Below are 20,375 nucleotides of genomic sequence, written 5' to 3'. Positions count from 1 at the left end.
TCCGATGCAGGAAGCGTTGGGGGATGCGTTTCAAATGACCTGGTGCGGCCAGTTGCTTTACGCGTTTCCTCCCATACCCTTGATTCCTCGAGTATTGAGGAAGATTCGCCAAGACCGGGCTCTAGTAATCTTAATAGCTCCGGATTGGCCAAGGAGGGTGTGGTACTCCGACCTTCTCCAACTCTCAATGTGCCCGCCGCTCCGTCTCCCTTTCAGGGCAGACCTCCTCTCGCAGTCGCAGGGGCAGGTTCTACACCCCAACCTCCAGAGTCTGCACCTACATGCCTGGAGATTGAACGGGGCAACCTGAGTTCCTTCTCTCTCCCGCCTGAGGTAGTGGATGTTATATTAGCGGCCATGCGACACTCCACTAAATCTATCTACGCTAATAGGTGGTCTAAATTTGTTGCGTGGTGTGGAGAGAGGCAGATTGATCCTTTGCATGCTCATCTATCGGACGTTTTGTCTTTTGCTCTATCTCTGGCGCAGAAAGGTTGTGCAGTGGCTACCATTAAAGGTTATTTATCGGCCTTGTCAGCCTTCTTATGTCTTCCAGACCAACCATCTTTATTTAAATCCCCTATTGTTATCAGATTCTTGAAAGGTCTTCTAAATCAATATCCTCCAAAGCCATTCGTTATGCCGCAATGGGATTTGTCCTTAGTCCTGACTTTCCTTATGGGGTCCCCTTTTGAACCTATGCATTCTTGCCCCTTGAGGTATTTGGTTTTAAAAACAGTCTTCCTGATAGCTATAACATCAGCAAGGAGAGTGAGTGAGTTGCAGGCCTTATCAGTAAAACCCCCTTATACAACTTTTTATGGGGATAAGGTGGTGTTGAGGACCAAGGCTGCTTTCCTCCCGAAGGTTGTTTCACCCTTCCATTTGGCTCAGGCAATTACTTTGTCCACGTTCTATCCTCCGCCTCATCCTTCCAAAGAGGAAGAAAGATTGCACCGTCTGGACCCAAAGAGAGCGTTGAGCTTCTTTATCGATAGAACAAAGGATTTCAGGCTTGAGGATCAGCTGTTTATTGGATACGTGGGCAAGAGGAGAGGAAAGGCAGTCCACAAGAGAACACTATCCAGGTGGGTTGTTCTTTGCATTAAAATATGTTACTCTTTGGCAAAGAAGGATCCTCCTGAGGGCATTAGAGCTCATTCCACCAGAGCTAAGTCGGCCACTTCGGCCTTGGCCAGAGGTGTTCCTGTGGTCGACATCTGCAAGGCCGCAACTTGGTCGTCCCTTCACACTTTTGCAAAACATTACTGTTTGGATTCTGAGGTTAGAAGGGACGGCCATTTTGCACGGTCAGTGCTGCAGGATTTCTTGGTTTGACCATTTAGGCACCCACCGCCGGGCGTGGTACTGCTTTGGGACTCTATTCATGAGGTGAGGAATCCACAGGTAGTTGTATCCATCAGAAGAACGAGTTACTTACCTTCGGTAACGACTTTTCTGGTGGATACATTAGCTACCTGTGGATTCCTCACGGTCCCACCCGCCTCCCCGTTGCCTTTCTGGTCTTACCAAGTAATCCTTGAGTGCGCTCCTCTTGGTCTTTGAGGGTGCAATAGATGTATATATAATATATTTATATATATATATATGTATATATGTATATATCTTTATGTATATACTTGGTGTGTGTATATATTTTAAAAGAGAGAGTTTTATATATATATATATGTACATAAAAAGATTTACAGTTATTCATACAATGTGGTGTATTTTTACAATATAATGGATGTTGCCTTGCTCTTTCATTGCATTGCCTGGTTGTTCTCATGCACGTAAAAAATGATTGGTACTGACGTCCGCACGTCGTCGAGGACCTCTTATTGCCTGTATGACGTCAGACGGCGTCGCGTGGGCGACAGTGACGTCCTCGTCGACGTGCAGAGACTAGTAAGAAGATTTCCGTCGAATGCTGGCGCCATGGGAGTATTCATGAGGTGAGGAATCCACAGGTAGCTAATGTATCCACCAGAAAAGTCGTTGCCGAAGGTAAGTAACTCGTTCGTCTGAATTAAGATTGATAGTTGAGAGAGTAAGTAAAGTTCTGAGCCTGCTCTTGATCTATGTTCCACATATTTGTGTATCTCGTAGGAAACACATGCTTTCAATGTTTAAACTTTTCAATTTGTACAAAAATTGAGATGGAGAAAGAACTCAAATATTGCTGCTGAAAGCAAAAATACAATGAAGTATATCATCTAAAATACAAGGTTCCAGAGACTAATTAGTCAAATTAACTTAGTAAAATGTGTCAGTTTTATATAGTCTAGATCAGTGGTTCCCAACCTTTTGACTTATGTGGACCCCCACTTTGTCACTACTGGAACCCGGGGGCCCCCATTGAATTATTATTGGAATCCGGGGACCCTCCCATTGAGCCATGACTGAAAGCTGAGGACCTAATTGGATAATATTATAACATTTTCTAAGCAGTCACGGACCCCCTGAGGAGGCCTCGCGGACCCTGCTTGCAGATTAAGTGGTTAATGATACAAGATGCCACATAATGAGCGAAGAGATAATCTCCCACGCAGAGGGTCACAATTATCATATATCCTCACTAGCAGATAACCATTTCCACAGCCTAGTCACAGAAGCAGACCTGCCACTGAACTGCACACTGCCCTGCACTGTTCTACCTGGAAAGAAATGGCCTGCTGTGAGATTAGAAGATACCCACAGCAGCCTTCAGACCTGCAATTCAGGATAAGATGTAACCAATAGATCACCTAAGCTGTGAATAAAAAGATCCCCATCAACATCTACACAGAAGAGACTGAGAAAATGAGTCCCAACAACATCCACCTATGAATGGACGACCAAGACAGATGAAAACAGTGCCGACATCTTTGGTCCCACAGCTTACAGTATCACCAGCATAAAAAAACTAGGTGGATGATTGCAGAGTCATAGCCCTGCACAGTGGACGATGCACAGCGTATTATCACAGGCAGCTTTGTCTGCATACAGGCATTGGAGATGTTGGTTCACAACCACAAGGGATTCACACTGCAGGCCCAGAAATCTGCTCCACCAGCCCGAGGGACGACAAACTCTCTCCCAAACACCACATGAGAAGTCACTACCAAAAAACTCTATTGACTAATGCCCAGGTTCCCTTGATGGATAAACGAGTCCTGAAAGAGAATGTCCTATTCAGTCGAAGATGGAGCCAACATATTAGCTCCCAGCAGCTGCCTCACAGGTCATCACTACACAAAGCACAGCTTATGTGTGCAGCTAATAATTATCTACCCCACACAGTGGATGAAGCACAGTAGATGACCACAACTAGCACTACCCACATGCGGTTGGAAGGTAGTTAGGTGCAAATTGGCTAGTTACTCTGGAGAAGGAGCTCACTCTGCAGGTCCCTGTAGTTTCTTCTCCCAGCCTGGGAAACGACCTGCCCTTTCTCCATAATATCTGCAGACAACCACTAGAAGGCCTTGCTGGCCAAAAGCATAGTAGTACCTCACACAGAAAACCTTGTGTTATTTAAGAGAAGTGGCTCACAAAGAAGGGCCCCAAGTTGCAGACCCCTCATTCCTGGTACAGACATACTTTCACAGGACTACAGAGTATAGAGGGACCTATTTACTGGCCATGCTGACAATTACCCGGTTCCCACATATAGGCTAATAATGGTGGAAATGCAGTGGTGCCTCATCGATACAATACAGTGCTGACTTTGAAGACCGGGGCCACAGAAGTAAATGCCCAACCGGTCTGTCCAGTGCTGGTGACCTAAAATGTATCAGCCCCCTGACCTCTGCTCCTGTGCCCAAGGGCTGACAGGCTCTCCTCCACACCACCTGAGATAGAAGCAACCGTAAAGTCCCTGCTGATAAAATCCCAGACCTGCAAACACCCAACAGAAATCTCAGCAGGCCCTAGCAAGTCATCACCACCTCTACCTTAATCTCAGTGAGGGATCGAATATATACTCATAGCTTGTAGTACGTCTTGCCTCACTGGCCTGCACATAGAGGGGAATGCCAGGAAATAGCCCCTGCTGCCATATACCCTGCTTAGTAGACTCACAGGCCCATAATACAGTGGCACTGCACCACAAGGCAAGACTGACTTTGCACTCAGAAACCACTCAGACACCATAGGGACAGCCGAGCAATCTACCTCAGTGGTGTTCACCCCTATTATATCACAAACACAAAATAAATCACAGTGCATTAGAGCATCTGGCCCCAATGCCTGTTACACAAAATACAAGTAGATGCACTCATTCAGGCATATAAACCTCCCCTCAAAACGTATCACCCCCAACTGAACAAAATCACAAATGCCCCATTCAGGTGTATTAACCAATCCTCAACGAAGCTCGAAAAAGCCTTAACACAAGAACCTCGACACTGGGAGATGCCTCTAAATTGAAGCTGCAGATTCTTGACAGCAACCCCTAACACAACCATAGGCCCTGACACTCATTTCATGTGTCCCAGGGCTGTTTCACTTAATGCCTCTGGATGCTCTGTCACAAATGAATAGCCATCCTGTTTCACATTACATACAACAACATCACACAGAAGAAATTCTCTGGCACACACAACCGAATACTTGCCCAGAACACACTCAAAAGAACACCAACCTACGAGATGGGTCTGGCAAAAGATAGCAAAAAACTTGCTGTAGTTCATTCAAAGTCAAGTACCCTCCAAGCCCCCTCGAAAATGCTACCAAAAACCTTAAGCACCTACTCCTTAAAGAACTACAATAGAATACTTTTATCTCCAGCCTCTACTATGGGCTACGCAAGGGCTGCAAAATGTACATCATCTTTTACTGCAAACTCACCTCTTACTGTAAGGAACTCCTGCTGACCAACCTATCTGTAACCAAAACAGCCAATGGCACCTGCAGAACCAAACTCAATGTCATATCCTTGCCCAACTTCAGGGGTGAAGTCACAATAGAAATTTACACAAGGGGGGCAACATCTGATTCAAGGGTAAGAGGACAACCTCAAAATTTCTAATGACCACTTTACGGCATTACTTGATGCTGTGACATCCAGACTCATGAGCAGCCTACACTCTTCACAACAATCATCCCATTCTTTCCAACCTGCACTCTATACCACTAAAGACTGAATTCTGTCTTCAGACACTATGCACTCTCTCCAGTACCAAGCTCCCACACCCTGCTTCCAACTGCCTCCTTGTTTGCACACCTCGGCTCACCATATGCTTCAAGAGACATCATCCCAGACCATGTGCCCTCCCCTGATTCTCTCATACTTCACCCTACTGCCATCTCTCCCAAACATACCAATAGGTCATACCCTCTGTGTAACAACCCCTTATGTCTCACCCTCACGACAGCTACTGACAATGCATCCTCTCCAGACTGCCCCATTTGACCTCATCTCGCTACCATCACCAACCTGGACAAACTAACCACCCTCAACTCAAAGTATCAAGCCTGCCAGCCAAACACCAGCTATGGCCACCTTCACCCACCCTCTCCTGAACAAATCTAACACAGCACAACCTGGCTGCCATAGAGTAGCCTCAGCTCACTCCCACCTGCCTTTCACAGCATACAAATGAACACTATATTAATAGACAACAACCTCACCCCACACCCCCAGACCCTACTGCCTACTTTCCACTCATAAGCATAGCCATTTCATCTGTAGTCCAACCACAGCTGTCCTTCGTTACTGAGTACTATAACACATATACATACAGGCAAATCCTTTCTATTCAAATAAGCACCCTTGCCCATAAACTTACAAGCACCTACTATCCCCTTGACATCAACCAACTCACTGCCCTCGTTCACAAAGCCATAACCCAAGACACCTGAATTCACAGACCACCCACTGACTCCCTACAGCTGGCCCATCCACTATCTTTCTACCCTCAACCCACAAGCCCTGTAACACCTACAGCTCACATTCCGAGTACTCCAATATCGGGGACTACACACACATCCTAGATTTTTTAACCCCCTTTATCACATATACACACGCAGTCTCCAGAGCAAGACAGCTAACATTACCCTCCCCAAGCACACAACGGATTCTAAACATAGTGGCTTCACCCCACCTCCAATGACCAACCACACTTACTTTTACACTCTGCCCAGCTCCATCACCCCCACATGACTCCTATATTTGGCCCACTCTCCCATTTGCCCTATGACCCTCAAACCATTGACACCACATGCATACCCTTTCTCCATCCATACATCTCTACAGCTTACTATACTCACCCATCACAACAAAATGTTTTACCTGTTCAGCGGCACAACATTCCCAAAGTTGCCCAGTTGTGGGGTATGTGGCCCAGTACCCCACATAACCCCATTAATTGGTCCACTCTTTCCATAGAACCGCCAGACTCCCAACCCACCCTTCCCACTAATACGTCGCCCCATTTAACTACAGTTACACTTACCCTCACTAACCACCTTACCCACACCTCTTCAAAATAGAACTCAAGCTAAACTCCCTAGTCAAAAAACTGGACAACGTGTTAACATAGCTAACCAATGAAAGTCACTCAAATTGTAAACACAAAGAGGGCACCAGACCAAAAGCCAGCATTCACCACCGAACCCATTACTAGGGCCAGTGGCCCACTATACCACATCAAAACAGTACTAGCCGGACCATCCCAAAAGGAGGTGTTTTCTTCTGCCCTCCTACAGTCGTATCACCACAAATTCCACACAACATAGGGCAATCAACAAAATAGATACCACTGGATGCAACAAAAGAAGACACAACAGAAGAGAAATGACAACCATAATCATCCACAGCATAAATACCCCTGTCATTCCGAAGTGCTCACACCGGACCTCCAAATCCAAGCACAAATGTATGCTCCACAACTGCATATCTGGGCACAGCACAAAAATAGTCACAATAGTCATGTCACATTAGATTGGTATTGCATTCCTCACAGGAATATGGCAATACAAACTCTTCCCTTCGTAACGAACACCCTGGTCCACTAAATTTCTCAATAAAGCACCTAAACCAAGTAAGCCGGGTTAGTGGAGGAGCAGCAGTTATTCACAGAAACTCTGTACCAATCACTCCCCTCCATACTTGAACACTTCAGAGTTAAACGTGTTCCAGTTGATATGAACCCAACCAAAATCTGTATCATTTACCACCATCCAGGATAAATCAGCTCTCATCAGAGCAACTAATCAGTCTCATTACACAATAATCCCTTCTGTCCACCAACACTATATTAGGGGAACCTACATTGGAATCAGGTCTAGAGAAATCTACCTGCCCATTCGCTATGACGAGTCAGATTTAAGGAGGAAAAGCTATTTTTAGGGCTTACTTGCCTATTCTGGCGAGTTGACAAATACAAGGCGTCCAGTTCACTCACAAAGTGAATGAGCAGTAAAGATGCCTTAAAATCTTGTTTTTATCTTGTCACATTTGCTCCCATTCAGAGACGGCGGTCAAAAGTCAGTTTGTGTTCCTACATTTACTTTTCATTCTCTGACTATGAAGTTAGAGGATTTTGTAAAGTGAAATGTGTGTCAATCATGCTGAACAAAACGTGTGAAATGAAAAGGCTGTAAGGTTTCAGGCTTTTTTCCACAACATTGAAATAGACAATAAGTAACTATACCCACATTTCAAAATATATTTCAGTACGTATGAAGGCACATTTTTGTAATTCCGTGTGGTGATTTTTGTTTTTTTTACAGGGTAAAAACAAATCAGAACACTTTACTTGGTGATGTGCAAATGTTAAATATTTTTGCTCAAACCCAATAGCCAAACATTGTTTATATGTTATATAGTTTAATCAGTAAAACTGCAGATTAGTGGGAAGGTTTATGGCCATTTAAATGGAAAATGTGCTGTCTGTAAATGACAGTGCACTACCACATCATGCTTTAGCAATATATTTATTAAAAGTGAGTTTTTAAACGTGAACTGGGAAATATTCCTGCCTCTGCCCTGATGAAAGTGCCAATTGTGAACTAAGAGACAAGCCAACCGTCATGTGTACCCTTTATGTGGGCTTAATCTTATTATATATTGAGCAAGCTTTTAGAATAGTAAATCAAGAAAAGGAGTTTTTTTTAACATCAGGAACTATGAATTTGCATATTTGAAGGTGCTATTGTATATCTTTATGAAGAAAAAGGCAGCTGCTTAAAATATTTGCCTAGAATCACACAATTTGAGACCAGTTTCTGGGTCAAGTACATTAGTTAGGTTGAGTAGATTATTCATGTTACTAGACCTGTAGGTCTAGTAATTTGTTTTAATAATTTTTCGATGCCTGGGAATGACCCCAACAACTCTCTGATCACTCAGCTAAAACACTTCCTGGCCCCCATGACACCCAACACATGAGAAATGAGCCACCTTAAATCTGATAATCACTATGAAGGACTCCATGTGCATAGATTCCATACAACCCGTAGAATGGCCATCACATCTTTTTCCATCTAACTCTTGAAAACTTAATAACCACAGGTCAGTCAGAGATGTAAAACAAATATCAAGGCTTCCAAAGAAAGGCAACAATGGTACATCAGTCTCACGTCTCTCTAAGTTCAAATGGTATTAGGATGATGGGGCTCAAACACCAAGGCACACCTGTTGCCAAGATGTGACTTGCAAGGTCAGAGAAAAACTCTGCCAAGACCCATGTGTAAAGAAAATAGCAGAGCACCCATATGCTACGTCTTCTATACTTAGTACATCATGGTGATAAAAAAACACCCCATTACAATCCTTAAAATCAACAGTAGTAACTATTGTAAATCCTCAACTTCTTAAGGAACAGAAAATCCTCCAAATATTTCAGTAAAACATATTTCCTTTACTTAGTCCTGGTTCTTTTTACATTTAAGTCATGAATATATCAACATGAGACATTCAGTGATGTTGCATGACTAGTAGGATGATTTATGCGGTCACATGTTTCGTCCCTACCTGGGCACTTCTTCAAGGCAATCAGCAAGCTAAGTAGTCTCAAGAGCACATCCTTGCACAGACCATATATCAAACATGAAGCCAAGCTCAATGTAATTCCAAATAAAAACGTACAAACTGTATGTCCTATAAGGAACTTGAACATAATTGCTTCCAAACTACTCAATGGTCCATATAGGCTCTAAGATCAGAATCAGTCTCCTATAAGCAACCCTGTAGACTTGGAGCAACCCTAACCCATCACTAATCCAGAAAAACAAAGCCTCCTGAAAAGAGCTCAGGGTATTAATTGTATGAAAGTACCCTCTTTTTGGCATGGTTATCCCCACTGTTTGCCTGCTGTCAGTATGTTTTGACTGTTTTCACTGGAATCCTGCTAACCAGGACCCAGTGTTTGTGCTTTCTCCCTCTAAATGTGGTTGCCTAGGACTTTGCACACCCGCAATTGGCATGCTGGTGCCTCCATATAAGTCCCCAGTATATGGTACCCAGGGCACTGGGGCACCAGGGGTTCCCCATGGGCTGCACCATATATTGTGCCACCCATGGGAGCCCATGCAAAATGTGTCTGCAAGCCTGCCATTGCAGCCTGTGTGAAAAGGTGCACACTCCTTTTCACTACAAATCACTGCACTAGGTCGCTGTAAGTCACCCCTATGGGATGCCCTCGTAGCCTAGAGGGCAGGGTGCAGGTACCTGTGTGTGAGGGCACCCCTTAATGAGCAGAGGTGCACCCTACGAACTCCAGCTTCATTACACTGGACTTGGTCAGAATGGTGAAGCCATTTTACACGTGCACTGCACACAGGTACACGTGTAAAACTACTTGTGTCCAGTTATATAAAGGTAACTCAGAATCTGGGCATGTTTGGTATCAAACTGTCAGAATTATACTCCTATACTGTTGCCAGTATTGGTTTTATGATTCCATGCACTCTGGGGGCTCCTCAGAGGACCCTCAGTATTGCACCTACTAGTCTTCTGGGGTTTTCCAGGCAGCCTGTGCTGCTGCCACCCCTCAGACATGTTTTTGCCCTCCTGATGCTTGACCAGCTCAGGCAGAGGAAGGCAGAACAAAGGATTTCCTGTGGCAGAGGGAGGTAACACCTTCTCTCTTGGAAATAGGTGTTACAGGGCTTGGGGAGGGTAGCCTCCCCAAGTCACCGGTATGCTTTGAAGGGCACAATTGGTGCCCTCCTTGTATAAACCAGTTTGCCATTCCCTCCAGGAATTGAGAATCTGCAACTTCATCGATGACTCAATGGCAACCAGTCTTCAGCCTGCACAAGAAGTAAGAACAAATCTCCATTGAAGTCAAGGAGTCACTCCCCTGCATCCACAGGCACCAGCTGCACCAATTGGCTGCGTAGATCTTCTCTCCTCCACAGGTGGTGGCCTGGAGTGGTCCCCTTGGTCTTCTTGGGAGATGGTAAGCCCTGTCTCTCCTTGCAGCACCTCACCCCTGTGCACCACGACCTTTGCAGCTACTAAGGCTTGTTTGTTCCTCCTCCAAGGGATCTTCAGGCTCCATGTAGCCCCTGCCCCCAGCACTCCTTCCTGCGACGCACAGTCTCCTGTCTGCTGCTCTGGCAACATGAGACTCCTCTTCAAGTGTGCTGAGTCACTGCGACTCCTGTGCCTGCTGCCCGTGGGTTGCCTGTGGGGGCTGCCTCCTCTTCTTGTGACTCTCCTAGCTGCTGAGGGTCATCTCGGACTTCCCTCTTCGGGTGGGTCCACTGGGCCTTGCTGGTCTTCTTCAGCCTTGCAAAACCTTCTTCTCTGACTCTTGCATTTGCCAAGGCCTGTTGGTGTTTTTTCAGCGCCACTGACTGACTGCATCACAACCACCGACCTGGGACATCATTTCTGGAACCCCTCTTGTGCTCCTGTGCTGCACTGCTGAATGTCTTTGTTCACTGTAATCCTGGTCTTGCTTCCACAGAAGGGTAGGTAGGGACTCCTGCCACAACTCGAACTGGACTTGTCCCCTTCCTTTGCAGGTCCCCTTCTGTCAGGATCCACCTTTGGTTTCTTCCAGTCTTGTCTAGGTCTTGCTCAATCCTGTTCCAAAGTCCTCCTGTTGTTTTTGGGGAAAACCAGGTACTTAACCTTTGCTCTCCTGGTTGCTGGGGGCTACCCTGGTACTCACCTCTTAGGGTTCCTAGTTCCTGCATCTTCCTCTCTACTGATTCCACTTCCTTGGGTGGGGGACTGCCTTTCACATTCCACTTTTTGAGTATATGGTTTGGCCCTCCCCTAGGGCCCTCACTATTTGCTTCTGCTTTTACCAATACCTATTGCTTTCTATGCTATTAACTGATTGCTAATGTATATATAATAGTGTGTTTACTTGCTGTGCGGGGGTATTGCCTATACAGTATTTTAATATTTGTGTTACCATAATAAAGTAACTTTATTTTTTTAACCAGGTGTGGTTCTGTTGTGTATAAGTGCTGTGTGACTGTGGTGGTATTGCATACGCTTTGCATGTCTCCTAGATAAGTCTTGGCTGCTCATCCACTCCTATCTATAGAGAGCCCCGGCTTTCTAGACACTGCCTACTCTTTACTAATAGGGGATACCTAGACCTGGTGCAAGATGATGCACACCAGGCCTGCTTCCTACATTAATAGAAAGTGACCACTAGAACATAAGCTATACCACCACTACAGCTCCCATATCGGGCCCCTTCCCCTTTCCTTTGATCATGGAATTCAACCACCTTCTTACCACCTTTTGGACCAGAAAACCTAGAGAACCTCCAACTAGTCACCAACCTCTCCTTCCTGACAAAAGTCCTAAAACAATGTGTGCTGGTACCAACCAAAGAATACATGAAAGAATTTGATCTCCTTGACATCTTTCCGTCAGGCATCAGGGCAGGCTACAGTACAGAAACCACCATCCTCCATCTTACTTAAAACACTTATAGAATGCTGGCCAAAGGAGACTCTTGCCACCTCACCTTACTTGACCTGAAATCAGCATTCAACATGGCCAATTGTGGCACGCTCTAAAAAGACCCTAGATTCACACATGGTGTCCGAGGAACTGTTCTGAAATGGTTATCCTCACTTCTTGGCAACCGCACACAACTAATCAAACTAAAAGTCTCCCACTCTGATACAACCACTGTTAACTAAGGAATTCCACAGGGGACCATCCTAGCCCCCTAACATCACTTCCCCAACGGGTCAACCTGACATTTCACCTCTCCACTGACAACACTACTCGCCATCAGAATCTCCTCTCGATGCTGTACGTCACCTGAACCACACCCTCAAGAAAGTAGAAAACTGGCTGTCCTTCAATCACTTAAAGCTAAACCCACAGAAAGCTGAACTGTTATAAACCTCTCCACCATGCAACAACTGGGTGACCGGTTCGGCCACCTAAATGCGCTAAAGTCTACCCTCAAAACTGTTGACAACACAAAATTACTAGGATTAGTTCTGCTTTAGCATGACAGCACACATAAATGTGTCACCCAGAAGTGCTATGATGAACCTAAGACTCCTCAAAAGAAGTCAAACCATTCATTCCTTAGCACTATCTCAAGAAAATATTTCAGGTACTTCATAACTACACTAGGATATGGAAACTCTATCCTCAGAGACTTCTCACTAACACATATGACTCCCGTTAAGGCTATAATTAATGCAGCAGCCATGTCATGGGAACTAGGTGAGAGAACCACATCACACTGACATTCGCCATGCTAAACTGGCTCCCAATAGAGGCTCAAAACGTCATGTGTCACAGGCAAAGCACTACACACGGGTATACTCTTCAGATGACTCACTACTACTGGAGGCACACATGATCTTTAAAAAAATAATAATAATAATCCTAAAGCGCTAGAAAAGGTAAATTGTCCTTTTCCCAACACTGCCTCTTCTATAATAAATGGTGCTTGTGGGAGCAGCGTACGTCCCCTGGTACTAAACAAAAGTGAAGAAGACTTCACCATTAGCGTGGCCTGCTCTGACGTCAATGCTCTGTACACGGTTTGCATTACAGCAAAACAGGTAACAATCAAACTGTGGACACGAAGGAAACTGTCCCCTTGCATCCCTAGTCTGCCTTCCAAAAAAGGTGCCTCTGTGGTTTAAACAGAAGCATTTTCTTTTCATACATGGAGGACGACCCGTTGACGTTGTGTGGAATATATCAACGGGTCGTCCTCTACATTTAAAAGACTAACATCAATATCTGCAAAAAAAGGAGTAGCTGTATAACAACTGGATTTACGTTATTCGAATGACTTGTGCTGAGGCGAGATTGCAAAGTGTTATGAACATGCTTTTATGTAGCATATGGTGAGGCTCTTGGCTCTGTTATGGAGTGCGATTGGCTACTATGATTTGTTCTTTTGACAGTTGTATTAGCTCTTTGTATCTGGAGATGTGTATACTTCATGTTTATTTGCTGTGCAGCTCTCAGCTTATTGATTTAGGAAGATTACAGTGCTGTTTTATTATTTTTATTATACAAAATCAGTTTGTTAGATTATTTTTAATATTGAACCCATGCCAGTAGGTACATGCAACAAAGAGCAATCAATATAATGGGGGATCAGACTCAGTGAGTTTGGGCAGGCCTTGTGAGGAAGATGGAAGGAAGCAGGAATCAATGTGACATATACTTTTCATACATGTATGCATCTCTGGTGGGGTTCTAATTAATGTTATGTGGTAATAATATGTTATGATGTAATATATGTATATATGTAGTAATAATAAAGTAATAAGCATATCTTTGTGACTTATGTTAAGTGAATGCAGTGTTCCTTTATAAGTAGTAGATGATCATTAATGCAGTCAATCTTTATGCCAAGCATTTGTGGAATGTTTGACATGTTGGTAGCAGACATATCTGATGGAAAATGTCCCATTTCTGGCACTCTAACTGAACAGAGGCATTGATTATAGTTAAATGACTGTTCGATCTGGCCCAGTTGAACCCCTCGTACTAGGAGAATGGTCTTAACCTCAGTAAGGCTAAAATAATTGTACTAAATGTCTGGATTTTCATGATCACTAAAGATGTTTCAGGTAATAATTTCACTGGACCATGTTGTGCGGTCATCTACTTGAGAAGGCGAATTCTGTCTACTTTTTGTTGTGTGTGCTGTTCTAGTCCTAGGAAAAAAACTTCAATGAAGGCTGCACCCTTCAGGTGAAGAATAATTCTGAAAAGGAGCTAATGTACAACATAATGTTGAAATTGGTGATGTGGATCCTCTTGTATGACCTGATAAGTTGCAGAGATGTATTCAACTGTCTTTTCTGTGTATCTCTATCAAGTTGTGGAAAATAATAATTTTGAAATATATTGTCCTGTTTCCCCAAACGAACAGCAGAGTGGAAGCAATGGGTAACTGATATTGCTATTGAATGAGAGTTAGTGGCCCGCATACAGAATAACTCTGGTCCTCTAAATTCTGCAGGGATGGAGAGAAGCAGTTTTTAACACTTTTTTGTTTATAACTCCAGTGTTCAGAAGTCAATAAATAACATTAAGTAGGAAGTTATCCCACTCTTTTCTTATAAGAACGTTATATCTTCTGGTAAGAGGGGGCTGTGTGTGAGTCTCCTTATAAGAAAAAATATAGTCCCTTCCAAAGTCAGCCACCTCCTTCAACACACTCAGTCAATTTTCTTTGATGTGCTTTTTGATGAATAGTTTGCGCTAGAGACATTAAAATGGTTTTCGTTTTGCTGTAGAAGTTTTATTTGAACTTTTATGTTTCTAATGTAATACAGTCGTAAATGTGTCACATTTTTAATTTTATCTAGGGAGAAAAGAACACTGGTTTTGATGTCCTCTATCACAATATGAAGCATGGGCAGATAACAACAAAGGAGTTAACAGAATTTATCAGAGAAAGGTGGGTATGTCTTAATCACTGCACCTTATTTAGAAATGAGTGCTTTAAACTATGATATGGTACATCATGTACGTTCGACGTGATAGATATTGATGGTTACATATTATTTTGCAAAATCATTTTCCAGTCAAGTCAACATGTTATACATAGCTGCCCTTAATTGGATGTCCTTGCCTAATATTCTGGCATGTGAAGAATTATGGCTAAATTGCCCACTAATAGAACTATGTATCTTAAGATATTTGTTTGGCACATCATTAGAAGACAAAAGTGATATAGTTCTGTGTGTTTCTTCTTATTTCCAACATGTTCATATACTGACACTGGCCAATATCAAAAGTGGTACTGCTAGTTTAAAATTGTCTGCGGAAGAGGTATTTAAGTATTGCACTTAAGTAAAGTAGTTCAACTCTTTTACGGTCATTGTAGCATCTGTGAACTTGACTGTTGATGCTGGTGAATACAAACCCTGTTGTGACTATTATTATTGGGCATAAGCTGTGATAGCGTATGCATTTCAGTATACCTGCACTGACTACAAAATCATCAGTTTCAGCGTGGTTCAGCAGCTGTTAATCGGCAGTTGGATCAATTTGTTGCACAAGATCTTACAAGTCTCCGGTGAAATAGCAGCACTCTTTTCAAAGGTGGAAAACTAAATTAAGTGGAATTGTCAACGTTATGAACAGAATATTATATTTAGTGTAGAAAAATAGCCTGTGTCAACTAATGCATGCAAATGTCAATAAGCAAAGCTCCATGTAAACCTATTAGCATGATTCCCCTTCCCTTTGTTATATCACAAGTTATATCACAAATTGGTGCCTTCTGAGAGTTGTAAACTTTGCTCCACTTCATCCATTTGACCTAACACAAGTGATAATGGCTGGTTAAAGGAAGGGCTGTGTCTGCCTAATTGTTGTTTGATGTATGTGAAGTGATAAGGCCTCCCTAAATGTGACATCTTACTCCTGCATATTCAGGCACTGAATGATAGTGCTGTGTATTCATGATTAAATCAAACAGACTTGCTACAGTAAAACAATTCAGATGACTTTCAGCAGTTTACATGCATTTTAGATAGCCACATTTTGTGAATAGTGGAGTTATTATACTCCTGTTTTTGTAGAGCGTTCTCGGGCAAGCTTAAGTAGGCCTTGTACCAGAACACTCCAGCACAAAATTCCTCAAAGATCAGTAATTGCTGTTGTTAGTTCAACCTGTTAAATGGGCGGTTTAAGTGATACCTAGACTAGCATTAAGGGCTCTTTTGTAGATTTCTTAGGGGCGTTCAGAATTAGATGTAATTGTAGTTAAGTTCATGCGTGAAGCCTCGTGTGGTTAATGATATGATAGTAGTCTCGGAGATTAGGTGTACTAAGGAGGTGCAATCGTTGTTTACTAGATTTAACTAATGGTACATATTTTGGTTTAAGGTAAAGTAGAAAGGAATGTGGCTTTTTGTACAAAGTATTTCAGTTATGCATGTGTAATGTTGCAAAGCATGCATTGGAAGGGGAACCTACCAAGCAGCTTGTTGTATGAATGTTATGTGAGCAAAGAATTCGTCATGAATAACATGACTAGAATTGAGTACATCAAAAGCTGAACGATAATTATGATACATCAGCTAGAAGAATGATAATTGAAAAGTGATTGCATATTATTTTCTAAAGGCTTAATATTAAAGTGAAAAAATTATTACGGAGACTGTTGAGCATGTGACACGTGAAAATACAGTTTATAAGCCCCGATATTAAGATGATAAAACGAATTCCCAGCCAATTATGTAATTCTTCATCAAAACATCATTTTTAATAGCCTTCCTAGATGAACGAGAGATATTGATTGATTAAAGTGTATGGATCAAAAATAGTAACAAAGTGTATAATATGAATGAAACACATCTAAGAATATATTTTTTTATCTTTTACATATATTCTTGAATATTATACATTTTCTGTGTGCAATACTAAAGCAATAAAGGCAACATTAACCCCAACCTACCAGAAAGGCAAATAATGGAGTTGGCTAGGTAACTATATTATTAGCTGCTCCTAGTCAGTAGTTAAAAAGAGGATCAGATATGGACACTGAAGTATTTTATCACTCAGAACAGATGACTTTACCTATTTGCGGCATAAATAAGAATTCACATCAACGCATTGATACCTTTTTCATATTAAAATTGGCTAGAAAAAGGAACAACTATTTAGTTCCTACAAAGTCGGATTCCCCCTCAGAAATCAAGTTTCCATTGCATCTTATTCACAATATGTCTTTTGTCTGTGTGTATACCTGGTTGTTTGCTGTCTAGTTATATATATATCGTGTGGGACTGTTTATACCTCTGTGTGCTGTCTGTGCGAGCCCCTGTTTGTTGTTTTGTGTGTTTGTGTAGCTGCTTATATGATGACATTTGCACGTAGTTGCATGTACATGAGATAGTTTGGGTGCATTTGTGATGGTAGTTCAGTGCCCATGGTTTCATGTTTATCTGGTGAATGTGTGGGTGTTTGTAGGCTTGTATTTCTCTTTTCTTATGAATGTCGCTTGTATATCTCTTTCAGCAAATGTGCATGTGTCGGTGCTCAACATAAGTATATGCTTGAATGTGGTATGCCTGTATGTGTGTGTTTTTGTGCATATTTTATACATTTGTTCATTGATTGCAAATATTCTATGTTGTTCGAAACCTAAAAGCTTAGTTTATTTTGCTCTAGTGTTTTTTAGAACCTCCATGCATATTTTTATATTTGCAGTAATGTTGCACAAATCCATGTTTTAATGAGTCCAAATCATGTTGTCTAGTCCCGCTTATTGCAATGTTTACATGTACAGCATAGTGTCCTCTTACTTACCTTATCGTTCCATCACTGATATAAACTGGGGTTTGTGAAATTCTGCCAACAGCTATGGCAGTTTACCACAGTAGAAAGAAACTTGGTGCTAGGTATGCTGTTACATATGTGTCAACAATCATTGTGAATTATTCAAAAGGTCTAAACTAGGTTTCATCTTCTCCCTAGTTAGTGACAACCTCATGTGCCTAGCAAAATGCAAAACATATCTTTCGTTGAGAGCAGACCAGATAAAAGGCCTCATTTAGGTCCTGGCGGAGTGGGCTACTCTGTCACAAACGTGACATACATTTTGTCTGCCGTATTATGATCCCATTATTTGCTATGGGGATCATAATACAGCGGACGGGATATTCGTCACATTTGTGACAGAGTATTCCCTCCGGCAGTATCTAAATCAGGCCGAAAGTGTTCTAGCTGATCGAGATTTTGTGAATCTCTCCTTTAAAGCACGCCCTTAATCCTGATGCAAAGGTGGTTTGCCATGTGCGCCTATCAACCATTCTTTGAAGTAAAGCTCCCTACTCAGAACTACTGTTTTTTATTTTCAACTATGCTCTTCTTCTGAATGACCATGGCTCCTGCAACATAAAATCTGTCATCTAGCATGTAACACAGGAGGTCTCCCTGCAGACAGCCATCCACCTTGGGAGACCATGTAGCTGCAGTGCTTTATGCTGCGAAGTCTGAGAAATATAGAAGCCCAAGTGCAACCACTTATAATAGGCAAAAGAAATAAGCAACTTTGTAGGGCTAAAATGGGCATGGGAAAAGTGAAAGAGCACCCTATTCCTACTGTGGCAGCCAGATGTAGATGAGTTTGCAGAAATGGCTGTTTTGAACATAGCATAAACACAACCTCATTATGTATGTTATGTGGCCTCTCGTAGTAAATTGAATTATCATTGTATTGACATGTATTGACATGATGAAGTTAGCTAAATCATTTTTTATAGAATCACACTAATGCCACAATGATGTGGTTCCATTGTTATGTAAGGAAAACGTATTTACTTGTAAACCTTGTTCTATATTAGAGGATTCTTCATTGAATTCTAAAACACATGAATTGTTCCACCCACATTCAGGATCGCTGGAATTTTTAAAAAATATACATCCTAATGTATTTATTAAGAAAAAAGTAGATCTTTCTAAATGTATTTAGATTCCATGGCTTATCAAATGCAAAATGTTATAAATGCACAGGCATGTGGAACATTTCTCTGTAAAGTAGCTATGAGTGCTTTTCCTGTTGTACAATCAGCCTTTGATTAATATGGCAAGAATTTTTAAACAGCTGCTGGAAAGAAAGTCTGATTCCGAACAAAATGTGGAACAGGAACAGCTTTTGCCAGAGGAGTTTTCATCGCTCCTCAATTGGAATAGAAAACGGGATAGGGCTCTTGAGAATGGACTTAACTAACTCACGACTTAAAGGATCCATTAGTTTTGATAGAACCACATTAAGTTCTCAATGAGGGAATCAGTTTCTTACTGGGAGTAAAAACTTTTTTTATCCTCTCCTTTATCAGAGGAACTGTAAAAAAAAAAAAAAAAAGGATACTTGAAGCTGACTTTTTCTGTAAGCTGAGAGGCTGAAAGGAGTACCTTGGTGGTAGGCAGTTGTGGGCCACATTTAGCCAGAAGCTGCAGATATGGATGTTCTGCCTCCTCATGAGATGTTATCAGGTCGAACCTCTTCTTCACACAACAGATGCAGAACTCTCTTATTTCCTTCTTGAGAGTAGTCTCCTATTATACAGTACATTTGAAAAGGCTCTCAAAACTCTTCTTTTTTAACACAGTAGATCTGGAATAGTAATTGTGTACTGATTCATTTATCCAGTTATATGAATAGGTCTGTTTGCTGAATGATACTTTAGGTTTCTTGAAAATGTGAATTCATTCTTTTGGATTAGTTAACAACCATATTGAATGTGTGAAGGAGCCGTGCTGTCAAGTTCAACAATGGTAACTGGGTTGATAAGTCTGCTTTTGCAACTTGGAAGGTAGGTTCGACCTGCACAGCATCTTCTTGTAAGATCTTTGACATATGAAGGAGATCTGTATTAGACTTGTAGATCTGGAATGTCTCAATTTCATCTGAGTTATGGAATTGGAAGAATCAGTGCAAAAGTGTAGGTAACTTCCACTGACCATTGCTAAAAAGTTAATCACCCAATTTCCCGGGTTTAAGGTATATAGATGCAAAATCTGTGCATTATTCTTTTGTTCTCTGTTTTATTGAACAAATGTAATTGTGTAAAAACAAATCCAAGAAGACTTTATCAAGAATGTTGTTGCCTATCATTCTCTGCTAGTTTTCAAGGAAAATTCCGTGTAGGGATCACCCAAATCATTGTTAACACCTAGAAGGTGAGCTGCTTTCGTTGAGAAATGTCTTGAAGTGAGCTACCTTAGTATTGACTGAGCATACAAGAAGGGAAATTCTTATCTCCCACCATCTTACTGTTTGAAGAAATAGATGGTGGGAGTGTTGTCCGCTTGGTACAAAATAGAAGTCCTTGTTAAAGATGATAGAAAACCCTTGATTGGTAGATGATCTGCCCTCACTTCAAGTAGGTTGATGTGAAGTTCCTTTTTCATCTTATACCAGTCCGTTGAACAGGCAATGCACTCAGGTGAGCTCCCCATCTCCAAAAGT

General features: G+C 42.1%; 1 protein-coding gene across 1 annotated transcript in view; it reads left to right on the top strand.

Moving 5' to 3' along the window:
* The window catches only part of FCHO2 (FCH and mu domain containing endocytic adaptor 2), a 724,395-nt gene that overhangs the window by 51,593 nt on the left and 652,427 nt on the right, over positions 1–20,375 (top strand). Inside the window, exon 2 of the mRNA XM_069224082.1 lies at positions 14,758–14,849. Coding sequence (XP_069080183.1) covers positions 14,758–14,849 — 92 coding nt within the window. The remainder of the gene's footprint in view (positions 1–14,757; positions 14,850–20,375) is intronic.

This window comes from Pleurodeles waltl, chromosome 1_1 (assembly GCF_031143425.1).
Source record: "Pleurodeles waltl isolate 20211129_DDA chromosome 1_1, aPleWal1.hap1.20221129, whole genome shotgun sequence".
NCBI lineage: Eukaryota > Metazoa > Chordata > Amphibia > Caudata > Salamandridae > Pleurodeles > Pleurodeles waltl.
This window is presented reverse-complemented; position numbering and strand designations above follow the sequence as displayed.